The sequence below is a fragment of the Ictalurus furcatus genome, chromosome 7 (genome assembly GCF_023375685.1).
Source record: "Ictalurus furcatus strain D&B chromosome 7, Billie_1.0, whole genome shotgun sequence".
NCBI lineage: Eukaryota > Metazoa > Chordata > Actinopteri > Siluriformes > Ictaluridae > Ictalurus > Ictalurus furcatus.
Window position 1 is genome coordinate 12,793,537 of NC_071261.1, and position 16,525 is coordinate 12,810,061.

The following is a 16,525-nucleotide window of genomic DNA, read 5'->3' on the forward strand; positions in this document are numbered from 1 at the left end:
CAAACCAACAAAAAAACAAAGCTCTAACCAGTCCTCCATAGTACCGACTAACTATCTAGCCTAGCTTGCTTTTTTTGTGACAGGGAGGTTGTTTCACTTCACTATAGCTTTGGAGGCAGAAAATCAAGAGCTTTTTTGAAGAGAGTTAAAAGTGAGACATCACGTCACGTACCCCGTGATGAGCATCCTAAAAATACGGACGTGGTTTATATTTTCAGTTTTGCAACGACTGTTTTTTCTCCTCATTTTCGCTCACTAACAGGACAAATTTTTCACCAGCACTCTGTCCTCCATGTTTTATTTTCATGCTGGTCCCTTGAGCAGTGACCTGATCAGTCAGAAGGTAAATAAGCATTTGACATCACTCGGTGCCATTTCTGAAGACTTTTTTTTTAAGCACCCTGCGGTGACCAAAATATGCTGGCACTTTTTATACACAGCCACATTCCACCTGCCTTGCAGCCTTTTCCTTAGCCGTAAGTCCTTTAACCAGACCCTAGGCATAGCCTATAATCTTATTTTTTACGGATAAGGAAAAAAAACCTAATTTGTTTGCTGTCTGTTAATAACAGAGAAGCAGGTGATCGTTTTGCAGTTCAGTAACATGCCGAGCTATTCTCAAATTGTTTTTAAATGTGTTTGCCCAGCATGGCTTTACCTGTCTCAGCTTCCATTCCTGTTCCTGCTCAGATTCCTTGTGCTTTAGAGGATCCTTGAACAGAAGCTCAGGGTCCAGTGGAGGAATAGCAGGATCAAACACTTCCAAAGGCTGCGAGGTCTGTGGCTGTTGCTGCCTCTTAATCGTCTCGTTAGACATTTGGACTTTGTTGATGCGTAGTGCCGCTCTGTTATCCCGAGCCTTTTGCTGTAAGCGACATACATCCAGTCAAGCGATTAACGCGGCGCCAGTGCAAAGAGTCCTCAAACGGACAATGGCTATTATTCTATTATTAAAGAACGGAGTAGGTTCGATCAAAGGTTATACCACATATGGAGCTCTGTCTTGAGAACTTGCTTTCCTCCACAGCTTGGCGATTTGTTTCACTCGTGTTTGCCAGTCTGCAGAATAAATTTCAACAATCTTTAAAAAAAAACAATAATAAAGAGGGATTCGGCTGAATTATGATTTATTACCCGAGTAAGCCACACCCACCTGGGTATTCCTCTTTGAGGTTGGGGAAGTTGACGTTCGTGTAGAGGACTGGGGCGACGGTAGCGAGTTCTCCCAGAGTCTCTTCTTTCTCCCATTTCAGCATGCTCTTCTGAGCCGTGGATAAGGAATCCGTCTCTCCCTCGGCTGCAGGAGCCGGACCGGGAACCGGAGCAGGAGAGGGACTCGGACCTGGACCGGTGGCGGACCACGGCGCCGCTGCATCCCGCGACATCGGACCAAACTTCCTGTCCCTGTTCAACATACACAATCTCGCAGCGTCACATACAGATATCTACAGCAAGCTCCAGAAATACCAGTTAGTGGACGTCAGAGATTTTGTTGCAAAGTCTTGATCAGGGTGGCCCCGAAAAAATAAATAAAAAAACTTGACCTTCTTTCAATACGTAGGTATCAAATTTTAGACGGTCCTTTAAAGATTTCCTTAAACGTGAAACCCGGCATTGTCCCTCGTGTCCGTGCTCACCTCAGATTGTCAGGAAAAGGCATGCGTTGCATGGGAGGGAAGTTTCGCACCACGTCCACTCCGGGAGCCATCTGTGATGGAGGGAACTGCTGATTGGGGTTCATCAGTCCATTTATCACTGGCATTCTGGGAAACATTCCTAGAGGGGGGAAAAATAAATTGCAATATTAATAATACTACACACGTTACTATGTGTAAATTCGGAGTATCCATCAAATTAACAAACGTCCCAGGTTGTCCTTGCTAAAGAACATGGTGTGAACAAGAAACAGTGCAGAACCTCGAAGGTTAAAAGGCACTGCATAAGAGCGGACCATTTACCATTTAATATCGATTTATATATTTATGATTAAATCCTGGTTATGATGCAGTCTCTTTTAAAAAAAGATCTGCACAGAAAAAAATAGTATTAGTTTAGTATTAGTGTTCGATATACTACATGAGTGTTATTGCATAACATTTTGTTGCAATATGCAAATACAAGCCCATGCAACAGCACAGAAGGGGGCGGAGCATGTAGGGCAATGCTGTTCAGTCAATTTACATATTGACAGTAGGTTTCTTGATGAAAGTGCTACTACTACTACTAATAATAATAATAAATAAAGTATATAAATGAACAGAAATGCATCATTTAAATTAACGGGAGGGGAAAAAAACACAAACAAATACAATAAACGCACAATTGTGCAAATGTTATGACTCTCATGGATTCATGTAAATCTTTAAATCGGGCTGCTTCGATGCACATGATGGGGCCCAAGTGACATACCTGAGTTGATCTGGATAGGCGGAGGCCCCTGTCCTGGATGCCCGTGTATAGTGTGTGTTCCCTGGGTTTGGGGAGGAGCTTGGGTGGCCTGGGTGGTGCTGGGGCTCAACACGGCGGTGAAGAGGTCCTCAACATCCTTTCCCTCCAGCTCTGTGAGGAGATAAGCCATTATAACATACAGCGCATCTAAACAACACATGCTAGATTTTCCACTTAAAATTTTTTTTATCTGTAATGTTAACTATTACATTTAGCTAAACCATGGAAACACAAGCTGAGTATTTCCATAGATTAGGTCAATTTGGCTAGCTGACGAAACTTAACATGACCTGACAAGCAGACAATTTTAACGTATGAACTAGCAGCTATGAAAGGATAGCATTACCTAGCTAGCTATATTAGCCAGCTCTTGAATGGAGGGTAAAGTTGAAATAAAAAAAAATTATTTATTCCCATTGTTTAGCTAAATTTTCTTAGCTGACATAACACATAAAACAACCGGAAAAACTGAATAAGTTTAACATCCAACTAGCAAAATTAGCTAAACTGTGGAAAGCTAGCATTCATTAACTGGCTACGTTACTCAAATCATCGGGGCAATTACTTGTTGAGCGATTAAAAATATTTCTAACTAAATTTAGCTAGCAAATGAACTAGCAACAGCCACCTATCCAACTAGCTATATACTAAAGAAAGCTAGCATTTGTCTAGCTAGTTATGCTAATCAACTCTTCAATGCAATCTGAGTATTTGTTGAGATATCAAACATTCTACTAGTATGTTTAAGTACAAATTCAGCAAGCAACCCATAATCAAACCTCACATGCAGTGTGTAATCACAAACTAGCAACATCCACCTATCTAACTAGCAAAATTAGCTAAACTACAAAAAGCTAGCATTATTGTTGCTCAATTGCAAGTATTCCCATAATTCTGCTAAATTTCGCTAGCTACATTCGGCAGACGTCGTGTTTAAATCCAGCTAACTAGAACGTTACATACACTGCCTGTCAGAGTGTGTGATGCAACTTAGCTAGTTTAGCGAGTGTTTGTGAATAAACAAACAAACGTCACATCGACATCACGAGAAAAGCGTGAAAACAGAAAGAAGACGTACCTGGTATTTTATACAGTCTGCTCAGAATAGATTCTGTAAGAAGAAAAGGGATCTGCTTTTAGTGTTGCTCTTAAACACACATCAAAATTCCTCTTAGTATAAAGCGAACGTACTGACCATCTGTCACCATCTTGTCCAGTTCGGGGCTCAGGATGCCGTCCAGCGGCTCGTCCTGATGAGACACTCGTCCCTGGTTTGACTGAGAAGAAACCGAAGCCTCTTCTGTAAGAGGAGCAACGTCCAGTCCAGCTGCAGGGGAAAAAAAAAGAAACACATAATGCTCCCTGTATCAGTGGAATCTAAAAGTTCTAACAAAATATAAGATTAAGGGTTTTAACGTTATTTCAGAGATATTATTAATGGTTATTACTGTATGTTAACAGTTATAAATTACTTTATTTACCATACTATACTACCTAAATGCATTATTTTTTAGTCTATAATACTTATATAAATTTTCTGAACTGTACCACCTACGCATCACATTTACTGAGTGTACTACTTACGTACTTCATTTTCGGCACTACACGACTTACGTACTTCATTTTCGGCACTACACGACTTGCGTAATTCATTTTCGGCACTACACGACTTGCGTATTTGATTTTCGGCACTACACGACTTGCGTACTTCATTTACGGCAATACACGACTTGCGTACTTCATTTACGACACTATACGACTTGCGTACTTCATTTTCGGCACTAGACGACTTGCGTACTTCATTTTCGGCACTAGACGACTTGCGTACTTCATTTTCGGCACTACACTACTTACGTACTTCATTTTTGGCACTACACTACTTGCGTACTTTTTTTTCGGCACTATACTACTTGCATACTTTCTTTTCTGGCCTATACTATTTACATACTTTATTATCTGGGTTATACTATTCACAGGACTGTACCATTCCATATTTCCATACAGACTAAACTACCTTACTATTTTTTTCCCCAGACTATACTACTAACCAATATTTTTCCAGACATTACTAGCATGCCAAATTTTCTAGACAATCCTGTCTACATTCCATATTTCCAAACCATTCTAGTCATATGCAGTATTTTCCAGACTATACTGCCTATATACTATATCTTCCAGACTTATATCACATTTCCCAACAACAGTACCAGAAAATACTAGTATACTACAGACTATACTATACTACACTACATCAAATGTTCTGAACTATACCACCAACATACCAGTTTCTGGACTAAACTATTTACATTCAGCAGTTTCCAGATCATACTACTTTCTGTATTTACCCATCTATAATATCTACATTCCATAATTTCCAGTCTATACTACCTAGACACATTATTACCCAGACTACACTACTTACATTCTAATTTTCCAAACTATACCACAGTCAGACATGATGGTTTTCGGTCTATACTTACTACATATCTTATTTTCCAGACTATTTATATATCAATACATACTAATGTACCGAAGATACCTTATTTTCTGGATTTACATCTTGCATTTTCCTGACCACACTAGTCCAACAGGACTAACAGCAGACTGTATAATTCCATATTTTACAGACATTACTACCTAAATATCTTGTATTTCCCAGACTATACTACCACTATACCAAATTTTCTGCTTACAAGTCATATTTTCCAGTCTATATCACATGTATAATATATTTTCCAGACCTTCACGTCACATTTCCTGGACAATAGTACCTACTGTACTTTCTAGACTACACTAATATACGACATACTATATTTGACAATCTACATACTGCATTTTCTGGCCTATACTACACTATACTACTTACACATCATAGTTTCCAAACTATACTTCATACATACCATATTTTCTGGACTGTATTACCTACATATCGTTATTTTCAGACTGTATTACTAAAATTTACATTTTCTGATATATACTCCATATGTACTTTTAATACCCTATACCAAATTGTCCTGAAAGCAGTGGAATTATATCAAACTTATATAAAAAAAAATATAAGATAGAGATTTTATCACAAAACCATAAACTGTTCGTATAAATATTATGTTTGAGAAGCAAAATAAATTAAGCCTTACTAGAATTTCTAGACCAACACAATTTTGAATAACAACAAATTAAAGCGTTAATTTGGCGAAATCAATTAAAATGTGCTATATGTCCCACTTTAGCTATGAGGCTAATGTAGTTGCATTGATTAAAAACTACAAGTATGTGTTGGCTGATTGATTATACCTGAGGTAAAACTTAAATAAATATAGAAAGAAAAAAAATTGCGCCTTTAACTAAATTATCAGCTTAGTGCAACACTACAACAATTAAATTGTTAACGAATAAATATAAAGCACTCGTGAACAGAAGGTTGAGAAGGCAAATTGCACAACTGCCAGGAAGCAAAGCCCTCAGCTCTCGTTTGCTCAGCTGAATGCTTAGATTGGATTCGGTCTTGCTTGGATAGACAAAAAAAAAAAAGAGAAAAAAACGTCTGCCAAATGAAATAAATGACAACTTTAAATGTCTTAACGCATGCATTATTTCATTTTCACTTCTGGCTTCTGGGGGGAGGGGGGGGGGTGTTGGGTTTGTGTTTGGAACTATAATGAATTCTGGTGACACAATAAAAAACCTTGAGATGGATTATATTATATAAAGTGTCAGCCAGAAGACATAAAACCCTGGCTCCAACTGTCAATAATATCTCAGTGAAGTTAATAAAATAAAAGCTAGGCCCATTCTGAAATCCAACGCTGCAGACTGATCCATGGTATTTGTGAAGCCAAGGCCTTCTATAGCTCTGTAACAGACAAACAGGACTATTCTTTGCCAAGCTGAAAGCCTGAATGTGGAAGGCCAGCTCTTTGCTTAAGAGCCTGTACCCTCTAGAACAGATTTCTTGTTTTGGCTGTTAATGGAGTGTCCTTGGCTACGCTTTTCAGAGTGTAGAGTCGTTTGTGAACATTAATGTTAATGCTTACTTTAACTAAATCAACCTGAACATAGTGAAGGGGGTATATCGGTTTAAATGAATGTATGAAACTGTGTAAATTATTCTGTGGGTATGGACTGCTCTGCTATGACCGGTCTAATAAGAATTATTTTGAAGGCCAATGCATTTCACATCTTGTAAATTTCTTCATGTGTCATAAATTCAGCTCACTTTTTCCAGGCTATGCTACCTAGATACAGTATTTTATACACTAGACAACCTACATGCCGTATTTTATACACTACGCTACCTACATGCCGTATTTTATACACTATGCTATCTACATACCGTATTTTATACACTACGTTACCTACATGCCGTATTTTATACATTACCTAGATACCGTATTTTATACACTACACTACCTAGACATCGTATTTTATACACGATGCTACCTAGATACCATATTTTATACACTAGGCTACCTACATAGTGTATTTTATACACTACGCTACCTACATGCCGTATTTAATACACTACCTACATTCCATATTTTATACACTACCTACATACTGTATTTTATACACTACCTAGATACCGTATTTTATACTCTATGCTACCTACTGTATTTTTTACACTACACACATACCGTATTTTATACACTACACTAAAATAACCCTAACCCTAACCCTGTTGTTTAACAGACTATACTGCTTACATTCTGCATTTTGCAGATTACACCAGTCAGTAGTACCTACATTCCATATTTTCCAGACTATACGACCTACATACTGTTTTATTCCAGACTATACTACTTACACACCACATTTTCGAAACATATACCGCTTATATATACACTATTACTACTACATATGGCATTTTCCAGACTAAACTTCCCACATATGTTTTTTAGACAATGCTAGACATGGACCTTAATTCCCAAACTATACAACCTACATTCCGATTTATTTTTTACTTTCAAACCATGTTTTCTGAACCAAAAGACACATTTCCTGCCCTCTAATTACCAGCCTGATGTCCATACATGATATATCTAATATACATATTACACATCTGTATCTTTCACTAGAAATACTATCGCTTGAGGCTAGCATAACACTGAAAGTTTCATAAGGGTCCAGTTAGAAATTAGCATTAACTCAGCAGTTGTAATTGAACAAACAGTGCTAATCTCAGTAAGGATACACAGAGATTGGTCAAAGGCATTGTAGGAAAATCAAGAAAGGCACATCTTAGAAAATGATTTTAAACAGAAAAACGGAAAAAAAAGTCAAATAAAAAAACAAGCTGGAAAACATGATTTGGGCTTTGAAGCTCTTACCAAACGGAGAGGGAGAGCAGTCAACCTGGAAAGGGCAAAAATCAAGACCTACAGGGACCCAAACCAAACACAACGAGTGAGAAATAAACCAGAAATGAGGTATAGAAAAAAAACAGAGAGAAAGAAAGAAATCAACTTAGGAGATAGACCTTAAAATAACTTTAAAGTGAAACGGATCGCATGCAGAACCCAAAACAGATCGAGTGAGAGCGAGCGAAGAAGGAAAACACAGCGCTCGGCTGGACAGAGCTACAGCAGTAATACGATGATGTCAGAGTGACTGTGATTGGCCTACCGGACTCCTCGCTCTGTTTGCCCATGTTATCAGACAACATTCCCAAAAGATCGGTGTCTGATTTCAGCACCTCGGACAGATCCACCAGCGGCTCCTCGCAACTCCCTGCCGATAAAACCGGCGGATTTAAGACGAAATTCCCACATGAAATATTTGAACGCTTTCAAAAGTGACATCTCTTCTCAATTCTATGCAGATCAGACATAGCGACAAACCCAAGCACGCGGCTCGAGGCCGACGTCCGACGTTTCTTCAGTTCCCCGCTCACGACTTCAGTTCCTACCTCTAGTTAGTTCCCGTTATATACACATGACCTCTCATTAAATAAAGAGGTTTAATAGAGAGGTTTTGAAGGAAAATACAGCTTGGAGACACCTTTGGCGCCTCTGGTGAGCGTACGTGAGCTAGCACGGTTAGCTCGCTTTGCTAACCTAATCTGAGAACGAAGATATGAACGAAGCCATACGTGTAAATGCATTTTAAACAAAACCCAGCGTGTGACACGGAAAAGAAAGCCGTACTGAATCAATAAAAGGAGGCCGTTTTCTCAGATCCTAGCCGAACTTATTAACGTGCACCTTCATTTAGGACCTCATGGGGAAAAAAAAGTATGCGCGTGTCTTACGTGGTGCTGCAGCTTTATTGGGATGTGGCATTGATGTGCTGAGTGAGGGGTTCGAGGGCAGCTTCAGCACACCAGGGTTCTGCTGCTTCCTGTTCTTATCCTCCTCTAACAGGCCCGTGGTCTCCTGCCTGCTCTGCTTACTCTTATCCAGAAGGTCTTTACCAAAGAACGCCTCCTAGAATGAACACACACACAGTGAGAATACAGAGATTAAAGAGATGTTTATTACATTCACACATGTACAGTAATGCTCCGGTTAATGCTAACTGTAGTTGAAGAGTAATTTTACTAAAAAGGAAGATTTTTCTCCATAATTTAACACCACATCTGAGAGAAATGTTGATATTCCCAATCGCTTGGTCTAGTTTTTTTGCATCATTGTGCCTTTCTGAGGTCTATAATGGATACGTGCTAGCTAGCTAAACCTCGTTCATGAGTTACACAATGAAACACACAGCAGTTGATGCTAAATATAACTGCAGAGCAATTTTACTGAAAAGTCTTCTTTAAAATAATTTTACCACCACGTCTGAGAGAAATGCTGACATTCACGATTGATTTGTTTAATTTTCTTTGTGGCTGTGCATTTCCTGTGGTCCACAATGGCTATGTGCTAGCTAAACAGCTTTCCTCATTTCCAGTAACAGCGAGATTGCCAGCAACAGTGTTGCCTAACGACAATATCGTCTTAGATTCATAACTTAGCAAAAACAGCAAACAGTTAAACAGTAATTTGATTCAAACACAGTCTTTTTTTTGTTATTTAACACCAGATCTGAGAGAAATGTTGATATTCCCGATTAATTTGTCTAGATTTTTTGCGTCACTGTGCCTTTCTGATGTCTATAATGGCTACGTGCTAGCTAAACCACGTTCATGAGTTACACGATGAAACACACAGCAGTTGATGCTAAATGTAATTGCAGAGCAATTTTACTGAAACAGAGTCTTTTTAAAAATAATTTTAACACTACATCTGAGAGAAATGTTGGCATTCCCGATTGATTTGTCTAGTTTTTTTTTTTGCGTCATTGTGCCTGTCTGTTGTCTATATCGGCTATGTGCTAGCTAGTTAAGCTGTTAGCTTCATTTCCAGTCACAGAAAGGGGATTTTCAGTACTTGTTTTCCACAGTTGCTTAGCAACAGTGTTCACTGGGATTCATAAATCAGCAAAAACGCACATTTTAGAGATTCACAATATTTCCACTCCAGTGAACATTTTTACTTGAGAAATTGTGTTGTCAAAAAAATGTTTGGAGCCTTAAAAAAAAAAAAGTTTGGTTCTTTTGTTTCACACTGGAGCCACAAATGCTAACGTGGCTACCGAGTACAAGAACAACTTTTTATTTTTGCAATTTACTAACACATCTGAGAGAAATGTTCATATTCCTGATAACCCAGTCTAGTTTTCGATATCGCTGTGACTTTTCACTGTCCATAACAGGTTTGTGCTTTGCGCTAAATGATTAGCTTCATTTCTACTAACTGTGAGAGTTTCAGCACCTGATACCACATTTACTGAACTGAGTTAAGCATCAGATTTAGTGCGTTATGTTGAAGTGGTGGCTATAACGTAGGTATTTGTTAGCTGCAGTAAAATTCACACAATTAGTAAAAAAATAATAAAGCTAAAGGATGGACAGATTGTGGAAACTCGTTCCATCGCAGCAGTAAATGCTAAAAGCTTTCATTTTCAATCATTTATTTTAAAAAAGAAGAAGAAGAGAGTTAGCGCTGACAGTTAGTATTAGCTTAATGCATCTCAGAATTTCTGTCGCCCTCTAAGCGCACTCCCTTCTTTTCTGCATTTAGACTGCTGGATAACTTTCGTCATGGCTGAGCATGGCTTTCAGGCGTCCATTTGCAGCAGCAGCGATGGAGGAGGAAGAGGAGGAGGAGGAGGAAGGACGTCATCGCTTGTTCCCTGTGGACTCCTCACGTCAGCTTCCATTAGATGGGTACGAACCACAGCTGTGCTTTCTCTCGGGTTAGCTAAGCAGTTGCCTAGCAATACCTTTGGAAACCCTTGTGTGTGTGTGCTTGTGAATGTGTGCGTATGTGGTAAAAAAAGAACGCTTTTGGACTTTAAAGTATCGTCACTAGCTTTGTGCAAGTAGATCGTATCGACTCCTGTGAGTCATGCTATTGACACGCCCCCACAATTCCTTAACTCCACCCCCATCTTTACTGCTCAAGAGTGAACTAGGCGCTAAAGCTAGGCGAGTAGAACCATGGAACGTGAGCTAGCAAGCTAGCTACTGAACTAGCGTGAACGAGCTACGGAGATTCTGGGAGGCGGAGCTTTGTGTACATGGGTGTGGATGGGAGGTGGAATTTTAAATTCAGATAATACTGCTGGCTGTACCTGTAGGTATGTAGGAAAAGCTTCTTCCAGCTTGGTCTTCTTCTTTCTGTAGCGCTTCCGCACTTTGACCTCAGGATTTTCAGGGAAACCTGAGATAGAAGGTTTCTCGTCCATCGGCACATCGGGCATCAGGTCGGCCCAGCCTGCGGAACCGTAGCACAACACCATCAACAACACGTATACATACACCGTTTCACACTAGTCAGAACTGCCGCAAAACGAATCTTTACTTTTGTAAAAATTAATCGTTTTTTGAATCAGGTGAATAAATTACCAAGAACCAATGGATCATTTGAAAACCCTTTTTAAAATAGAGTAACCTTACAATCGTTAATCAATAAATTCCTTGACAAGAAGTGACCGAGGAACGAGAAATAAGGATACGTTTGCAATAAGGATATGTAACTACAGATATAGAAAAATGCGTTCATATTTGTAATATATCTTTCTAAAATTTATATCACGTTACACACGTGAATTGCATCATTTTTTCTATCCATCCATTTCTATCTATCAGACATTTCTGCCTTTTTTTTTAGTCTTACAAATTACAGACTAACATTATTACCCATTATCATCAATAAATTCCTCAAGAACGAGCGAGCAAGGATTGAGAAATATGTTTACAATCTGTCGATCCGTTTTCAATTCAAGAACGAATCATTCAAATGAGTCAGGTGAATCAATTCTCAAACACAATGAATCACAACGTTTTTTTTTTTGTTTCTTTTTTTTTGTTTTTTTTTTTGTTTTTACATATTAGCAGTCTTTTATTCCACCATGTGTGAGTGTTGTCAGTGCTGACTGTATTGCTTTATATTTGTATACGGAATTGACTAATTGAGCTACTAACAACAGTACAAGTAAATCGTGAAATGTCCATGTGAATCGCTTTTGCAATCCTGGCTCTTGAAAACTTGCAATCATGTGGATTTTCATGCGCTCACTTTATTAAAGAACCGAATGATTAAAATGTATATGAAGGATATAGATTTGAACAATCTGAGAGGTGAATCAAGCGAATCAAATCTCTTATTAATTGATTCGTTTGAACACACTAAACGACACCTGGTTTCCGCTATTCAAAGTTTGTTTTTTTTTAAATAACTTCGCTGTGTATGTCCATTCCATGTATCATACGATCACCGAAGAAGAGCTTCACCTCTAATAAAGTGAGTCGTCATATTATAAACAAACAGATTGGGTTGAAATGAAATGAATCGAGTCACATTCTGACCATCATCTTTGCCCTGCTGTGTTTCAGACACGGAGCCGCTCGAGTCTTTCCTGCTCAGAGCTGGATTGGTTTTGCTTTGGCCCGTTCGGTTCCTTTGCCTCACCATGAAGCCTCCAATACCTGCAGAAATAATGTAGAAACTCAGCGAAGCATGGTGGTGGCAGCACCTAGATTTCTATGACTGTTCTGTTCTCGCATAACGCGCTCTCACCCGGTCGATACGGCTTCCTCTTCCTCTTTTTACAGCTCTCTCCTCCTTTAGACTCATCCTCTCCTGCCGTCTCTCTCTCCGGGCTCGAATCGGACTTCCCTTCTACATCCATAAGCTCCGCTTCTGCAACACACACACGTGCGCAAATGAGCTAATCCAGACTTCTGGAGCACTGCGAATCGTCAAACAAATTGAAAAAAATAAATAAATTGAAGCGGTGCGATTATTAGAACCTCTAGCGTCGTCGAGGTCCACGTCTCGGGAGCGCTCGACCTGAGGGTCTGGCGGCGTCTGCAGCACGGCTACGCTGTTCTGGTTGATGATCTTCAGAGTGAGCTTGGGTTTCGTCCTCCTGCGCCTAGAAGCAGAGTTGGCCAGGCTCTGGAGTTGTGATAGGCCCGATTCGGTGAGGCACACGCCGTCCTGCGTGTACGTCCTCATCAAACCTGCGGAACAGGATCAGACATTTACTCGAGCCTTGTGAGAGCTCGACGACGACTTTTAGCGTGTTATTAAGAAAAATACACTACAATTCTCAGTACCGTAACGAAAAGAGTCGTGTTTTCGCAAGACATCTTCCCATCGTCTCTTTGAATCTCTTTAATCTCATGTTCGTAATAAACGTTTAGCTACTTATCTGGATTTTAAAGAAGTAAAAAAAAAAAAAAAAAAAAAAATGTCGTTCGTTGGAAATCTTTCTAAAAAGTTACCCAGATCCCTCGGCTTTGCAGCAAACTGTGGAGTCACGGGAAGCTCCAGAGAGAAATCCACATGCGGTTTAGCAGCTGGGGCTGGGTGTGTGTCGGTGGGGGGAGAGAGAGAGAAAGAGAGAGAATCTTAATGCATTTCTGGTATTACAGATGAGAAAAAGAAGAATGAATAAGCGATGACTCGAGTACCTGGAGAGAGCGAGCCCTGGCCTTGGCACAAACTGCAGTCGAAGGAGCTGCTGTCGGAAACCTTCTCCACCTCGTCCTCGGAGTGGAAGCCTTGACACGATGCGTGCATCCATCTGCAAACGGTGGGAAAAAAAAGGGAAATGAGTGTCTTCACTCACTCAAACACGCGTTAGATCTGGACATGTTGATTTTAGCACACACACACCTGTCGCACTGGCGGCACTGCAGTATGAGCTCCTCCTCGCTGTAGTCCAGCCGACAGACGGGGCAGGAAGTCAGGCTGGCGCATGGCGCACACTGAGTGTAATTATTCTGCCACTCGCACCTCAGACCGGGTGATGTGGCACCGCACTGCGTACACGATACACACCTACAGGACAGGACACATCAGCGCTCCATCTCTCACACACACACACATATATATATACATATATATATATATATATATATATATATATATATATATATATATATATATACATATATATATATATATTTGATTTGTGTACTACCCCTCCCCAGGTAGCTTACTACCATTTGCACTTCCAGCTGCCGCTCGGGACGTTCTGAAGGGGCGGGTCCAGGCAGTAAGTGTGGTAGCTGATGTCACACTCGTCGCACAGCAGGAGGCGCCCGGGGTCGCTCGCCTGGCCACACGCCTCACACACCGTACACTCCAAACACCGCCAGCCTTTACTCAGCACCACTTTAGTGATCTACACACACACACACACACACACACACACACAAAAGCTAATTACAAAAGTGAATTCACTCACTTCACAAATATTTTCCAGGCCTGAAAGAAGGATTTAGGTCACGATTGTAGCGAAAGCAAATACGGCGCGTAACTACGGCGACACTAACAGGAGAGACAGACTACAGAAGCGGGCGGAGTCAAAGCACTCTGTATTCTAGTTAAAGGCTAAACTGTTTAAAATAAGGGTTTAATGAGCTAAGATAAGTTGAGAATGGTGTGTGTGTGAGAGAGAGAGTGTGTGTGTTTTACCTTGATGTTAACGCAGTATGGGTGGTAACACTGTCCACACTGGGCGCAAGCGAGTAGGCGGCCCTCCACACCCTGACCAAAACTCCCGCACACCACACACATGTCCTGAGGAAAAAAACAAGAGATCGTCGAGCGTAACTACAAACGGACAAAAACAAAACAAAACAAAAAAAACATAACACCACCGTAAACGGCGATTTCTGTAATCGCTACCTGCTTCATGGTGAACGTGTCCGCGCTGGAGAAAATCACCACCGTGTTGTGCATGGAGTTCTCCTCTTCTTCTCGGAACGGATATATCTGCGGCTCCATGGTGTTCACCTGCCACGGAAAAAAATAATAATTATATATTAAATATTCGTTGTTATTCGAGAATGCGTTTCTTTAAATGTTTATGTGATATATATATATATATATATATATATATATATATATATATGTATATATATATATATATATATATATATATATAATATTATACGTAAGCACAATTCTGGTGTACGTACTCCCGGTGCTGGCACTGGACCCACTCCATTTTTCATCCTGGATCGGCCACGCCCACCTCTACCTGTAAGCCACGCTCCTCTAGGTCTCCTCCTGCCAGGGAACCCCGATCCCCGCCCCTGCAGTGCAAATATATACACGGAGATATATACAGTGAGGGGAAAAAAGTATTTGATCCCCTGCTGATTTTGTACATTTGCCCACTGACAAAGAAATGATCAGTCTATAATTTTAATGGTAGATTTATTTGAACAGTGAGAGACAGAATAACAACAAGAAAATCCAGAAAAAAACGCATGTCAAAAATGTTATAAATTGATTTGCATTTTAATGAGGGAAATAAGTATTTGACCCCCTCTCAATCAGAAAGATTTCTGGCTCCCAGGAGTCTTTTATACAAGTAACGAGCTGAGATTAGGAGCACACTCTTAAAGGGAGTGCTCCTAATCTCAGCTCGTTACCTGTATAAAAGACACCTGTCCACAGAAGCAATCAATCAATCAGATTCCAAACTCTCCACCATGGCCAAGACCAAAGAGCTCTCCAAGGATGTCAGGAACAAGATTGTAGACCTACACAAGTCTGGAATGGGCTACAAGACCATTGCCAAGCAGCTTGGTGAGAAGGTGACAACAGTTGGTGCGATTATTCGCAAATGGAAGAAACACAAAAGAACGGTCAATCTCCCTCGGCCTGGGGCTCCATGCAAGATCTCACCTCGTGGAGTTGCAATGATCATGAGAACAGTGAGGAATCAGCCCAGAACTACACGGGAGGATCTTGTCAATGATCTCAAGGCAGCTGGGACCATAGTCACCAAGAAAACAATTGGTAACACACTACGCCGTGAAGGACTGAAATCCTGCAGCGCCCGCAAGGTCCCCCTGCTCAAGAAAGCACATATACATGCCCGTCTGAAGTTTGCCAATGAACATCCGAATGATTCAGAGGACAACTGGGTGAAAGTGTTGTGGTCAGATGAGACCAAAATGGAGCTCTTTGGCATCAACTCAACTCGCCGTGTTTGGAGGAGGAGGAATGCTGCCTATGACCCCAAGAACACCATCCCCACCGTCAAACATGGAGGTGGAAACATTATGCTTTGGGGGTGTTTTTCTGCTAAGGGGACAGGACAACTTCACCGCATCAAAGGGACGATGGATGGGGCCATGTACTGTCAAATCTTGGGTGAGAACCTCCTTCCCTCAGCCAGGGCATTGAAAATGGGTCGTGGATGGGTATTCCTGCATGACAATGACCCAAAACACACGGCCAAGGCAACAAAGGAGTGCCTTAAGAAGAAGCACATTAAGGTCCTGGAGTGGCCTAGCCAGTCTCCAGACCTTAATCCCATACAAGATCTGTGGAGGGAGCTGAAGGTTCGAGTTGCCAAACGAAGAAGATCTGCAAAGAGGAGTGGGACAAAATCCCTCCTGAGATGTGTGCAAACCTGGTGGCCAACTACAAGAAACGTCTGACCTCTGTGATTGCCAACAAGGGTTTTGCCACCAAGTACTAAGTCATGTTTTGCAGAGGGGTCAAATACTTATTTCCCTCATTAAAATGCAAATCAATTTATAACATTTTTGACATGCGTTTCTCTG

General features: G+C 40.6%; 1 protein-coding gene across 7 annotated transcripts in view; it reads right to left on the minus strand.

Annotated features, from left to right (window-relative positions):
* The window catches only part of kmt2cb (lysine (K)-specific methyltransferase 2Cb), a 66,628-nt gene that overhangs the window by 19,167 nt on the left and 30,936 nt on the right, over window positions 1–16,525 (minus strand). For 5 of the 7 annotated variants that reach the window (XM_053628551.1, XM_053628554.1, XM_053628552.1 and 2 more), the window contains 21 exons: window positions 14,924–15,040; window positions 14,631–14,738; window positions 14,418–14,522; window positions 13,943–14,124; window positions 13,614–13,778; window positions 13,409–13,521; window positions 13,220–13,300; window positions 12,743–12,955; window positions 12,510–12,632; window positions 12,299–12,418; window positions 11,062–11,204; window positions 8,696–8,870; window positions 8,071–8,175; window positions 7,776–7,823; window positions 3,644–3,775; window positions 3,527–3,559; window positions 2,410–2,559; window positions 1,638–1,776; window positions 1,154–1,404; window positions 986–1,059; window positions 659–865 (listed from right to left, as the gene is read on the minus strand). In XM_053628551.1, coding sequence (XP_053484526.1) covers window positions 659–865; window positions 986–1,059; window positions 1,154–1,404; window positions 1,638–1,776; window positions 2,410–2,559; window positions 3,527–3,559; window positions 3,644–3,775; window positions 7,776–7,823; window positions 8,071–8,175; window positions 8,696–8,870; window positions 11,062–11,204; window positions 12,299–12,418; window positions 12,510–12,632; window positions 12,743–12,955; window positions 13,220–13,300; window positions 13,409–13,521; window positions 13,614–13,778; window positions 13,943–14,124; window positions 14,418–14,522; window positions 14,631–14,738; window positions 14,924–15,040 — 2,784 coding nt within the window. The remainder of the gene's footprint in view (window positions 1–658; window positions 866–985; window positions 1,060–1,153; window positions 1,405–1,637; window positions 1,777–2,409; window positions 2,560–3,526; window positions 3,560–3,643; window positions 3,776–7,775; window positions 7,824–8,070; window positions 8,176–8,695; window positions 8,871–11,061; window positions 11,205–12,298; window positions 12,419–12,509; window positions 12,633–12,742; window positions 12,956–13,219; window positions 13,301–13,408; window positions 13,522–13,613; window positions 13,779–13,942; window positions 14,125–14,417; window positions 14,523–14,630; window positions 14,739–14,923; window positions 15,041–16,525) is intronic. The other 2 variants (XM_053628553.1, XM_053628555.1) reach the window with 2 other exon arrangements.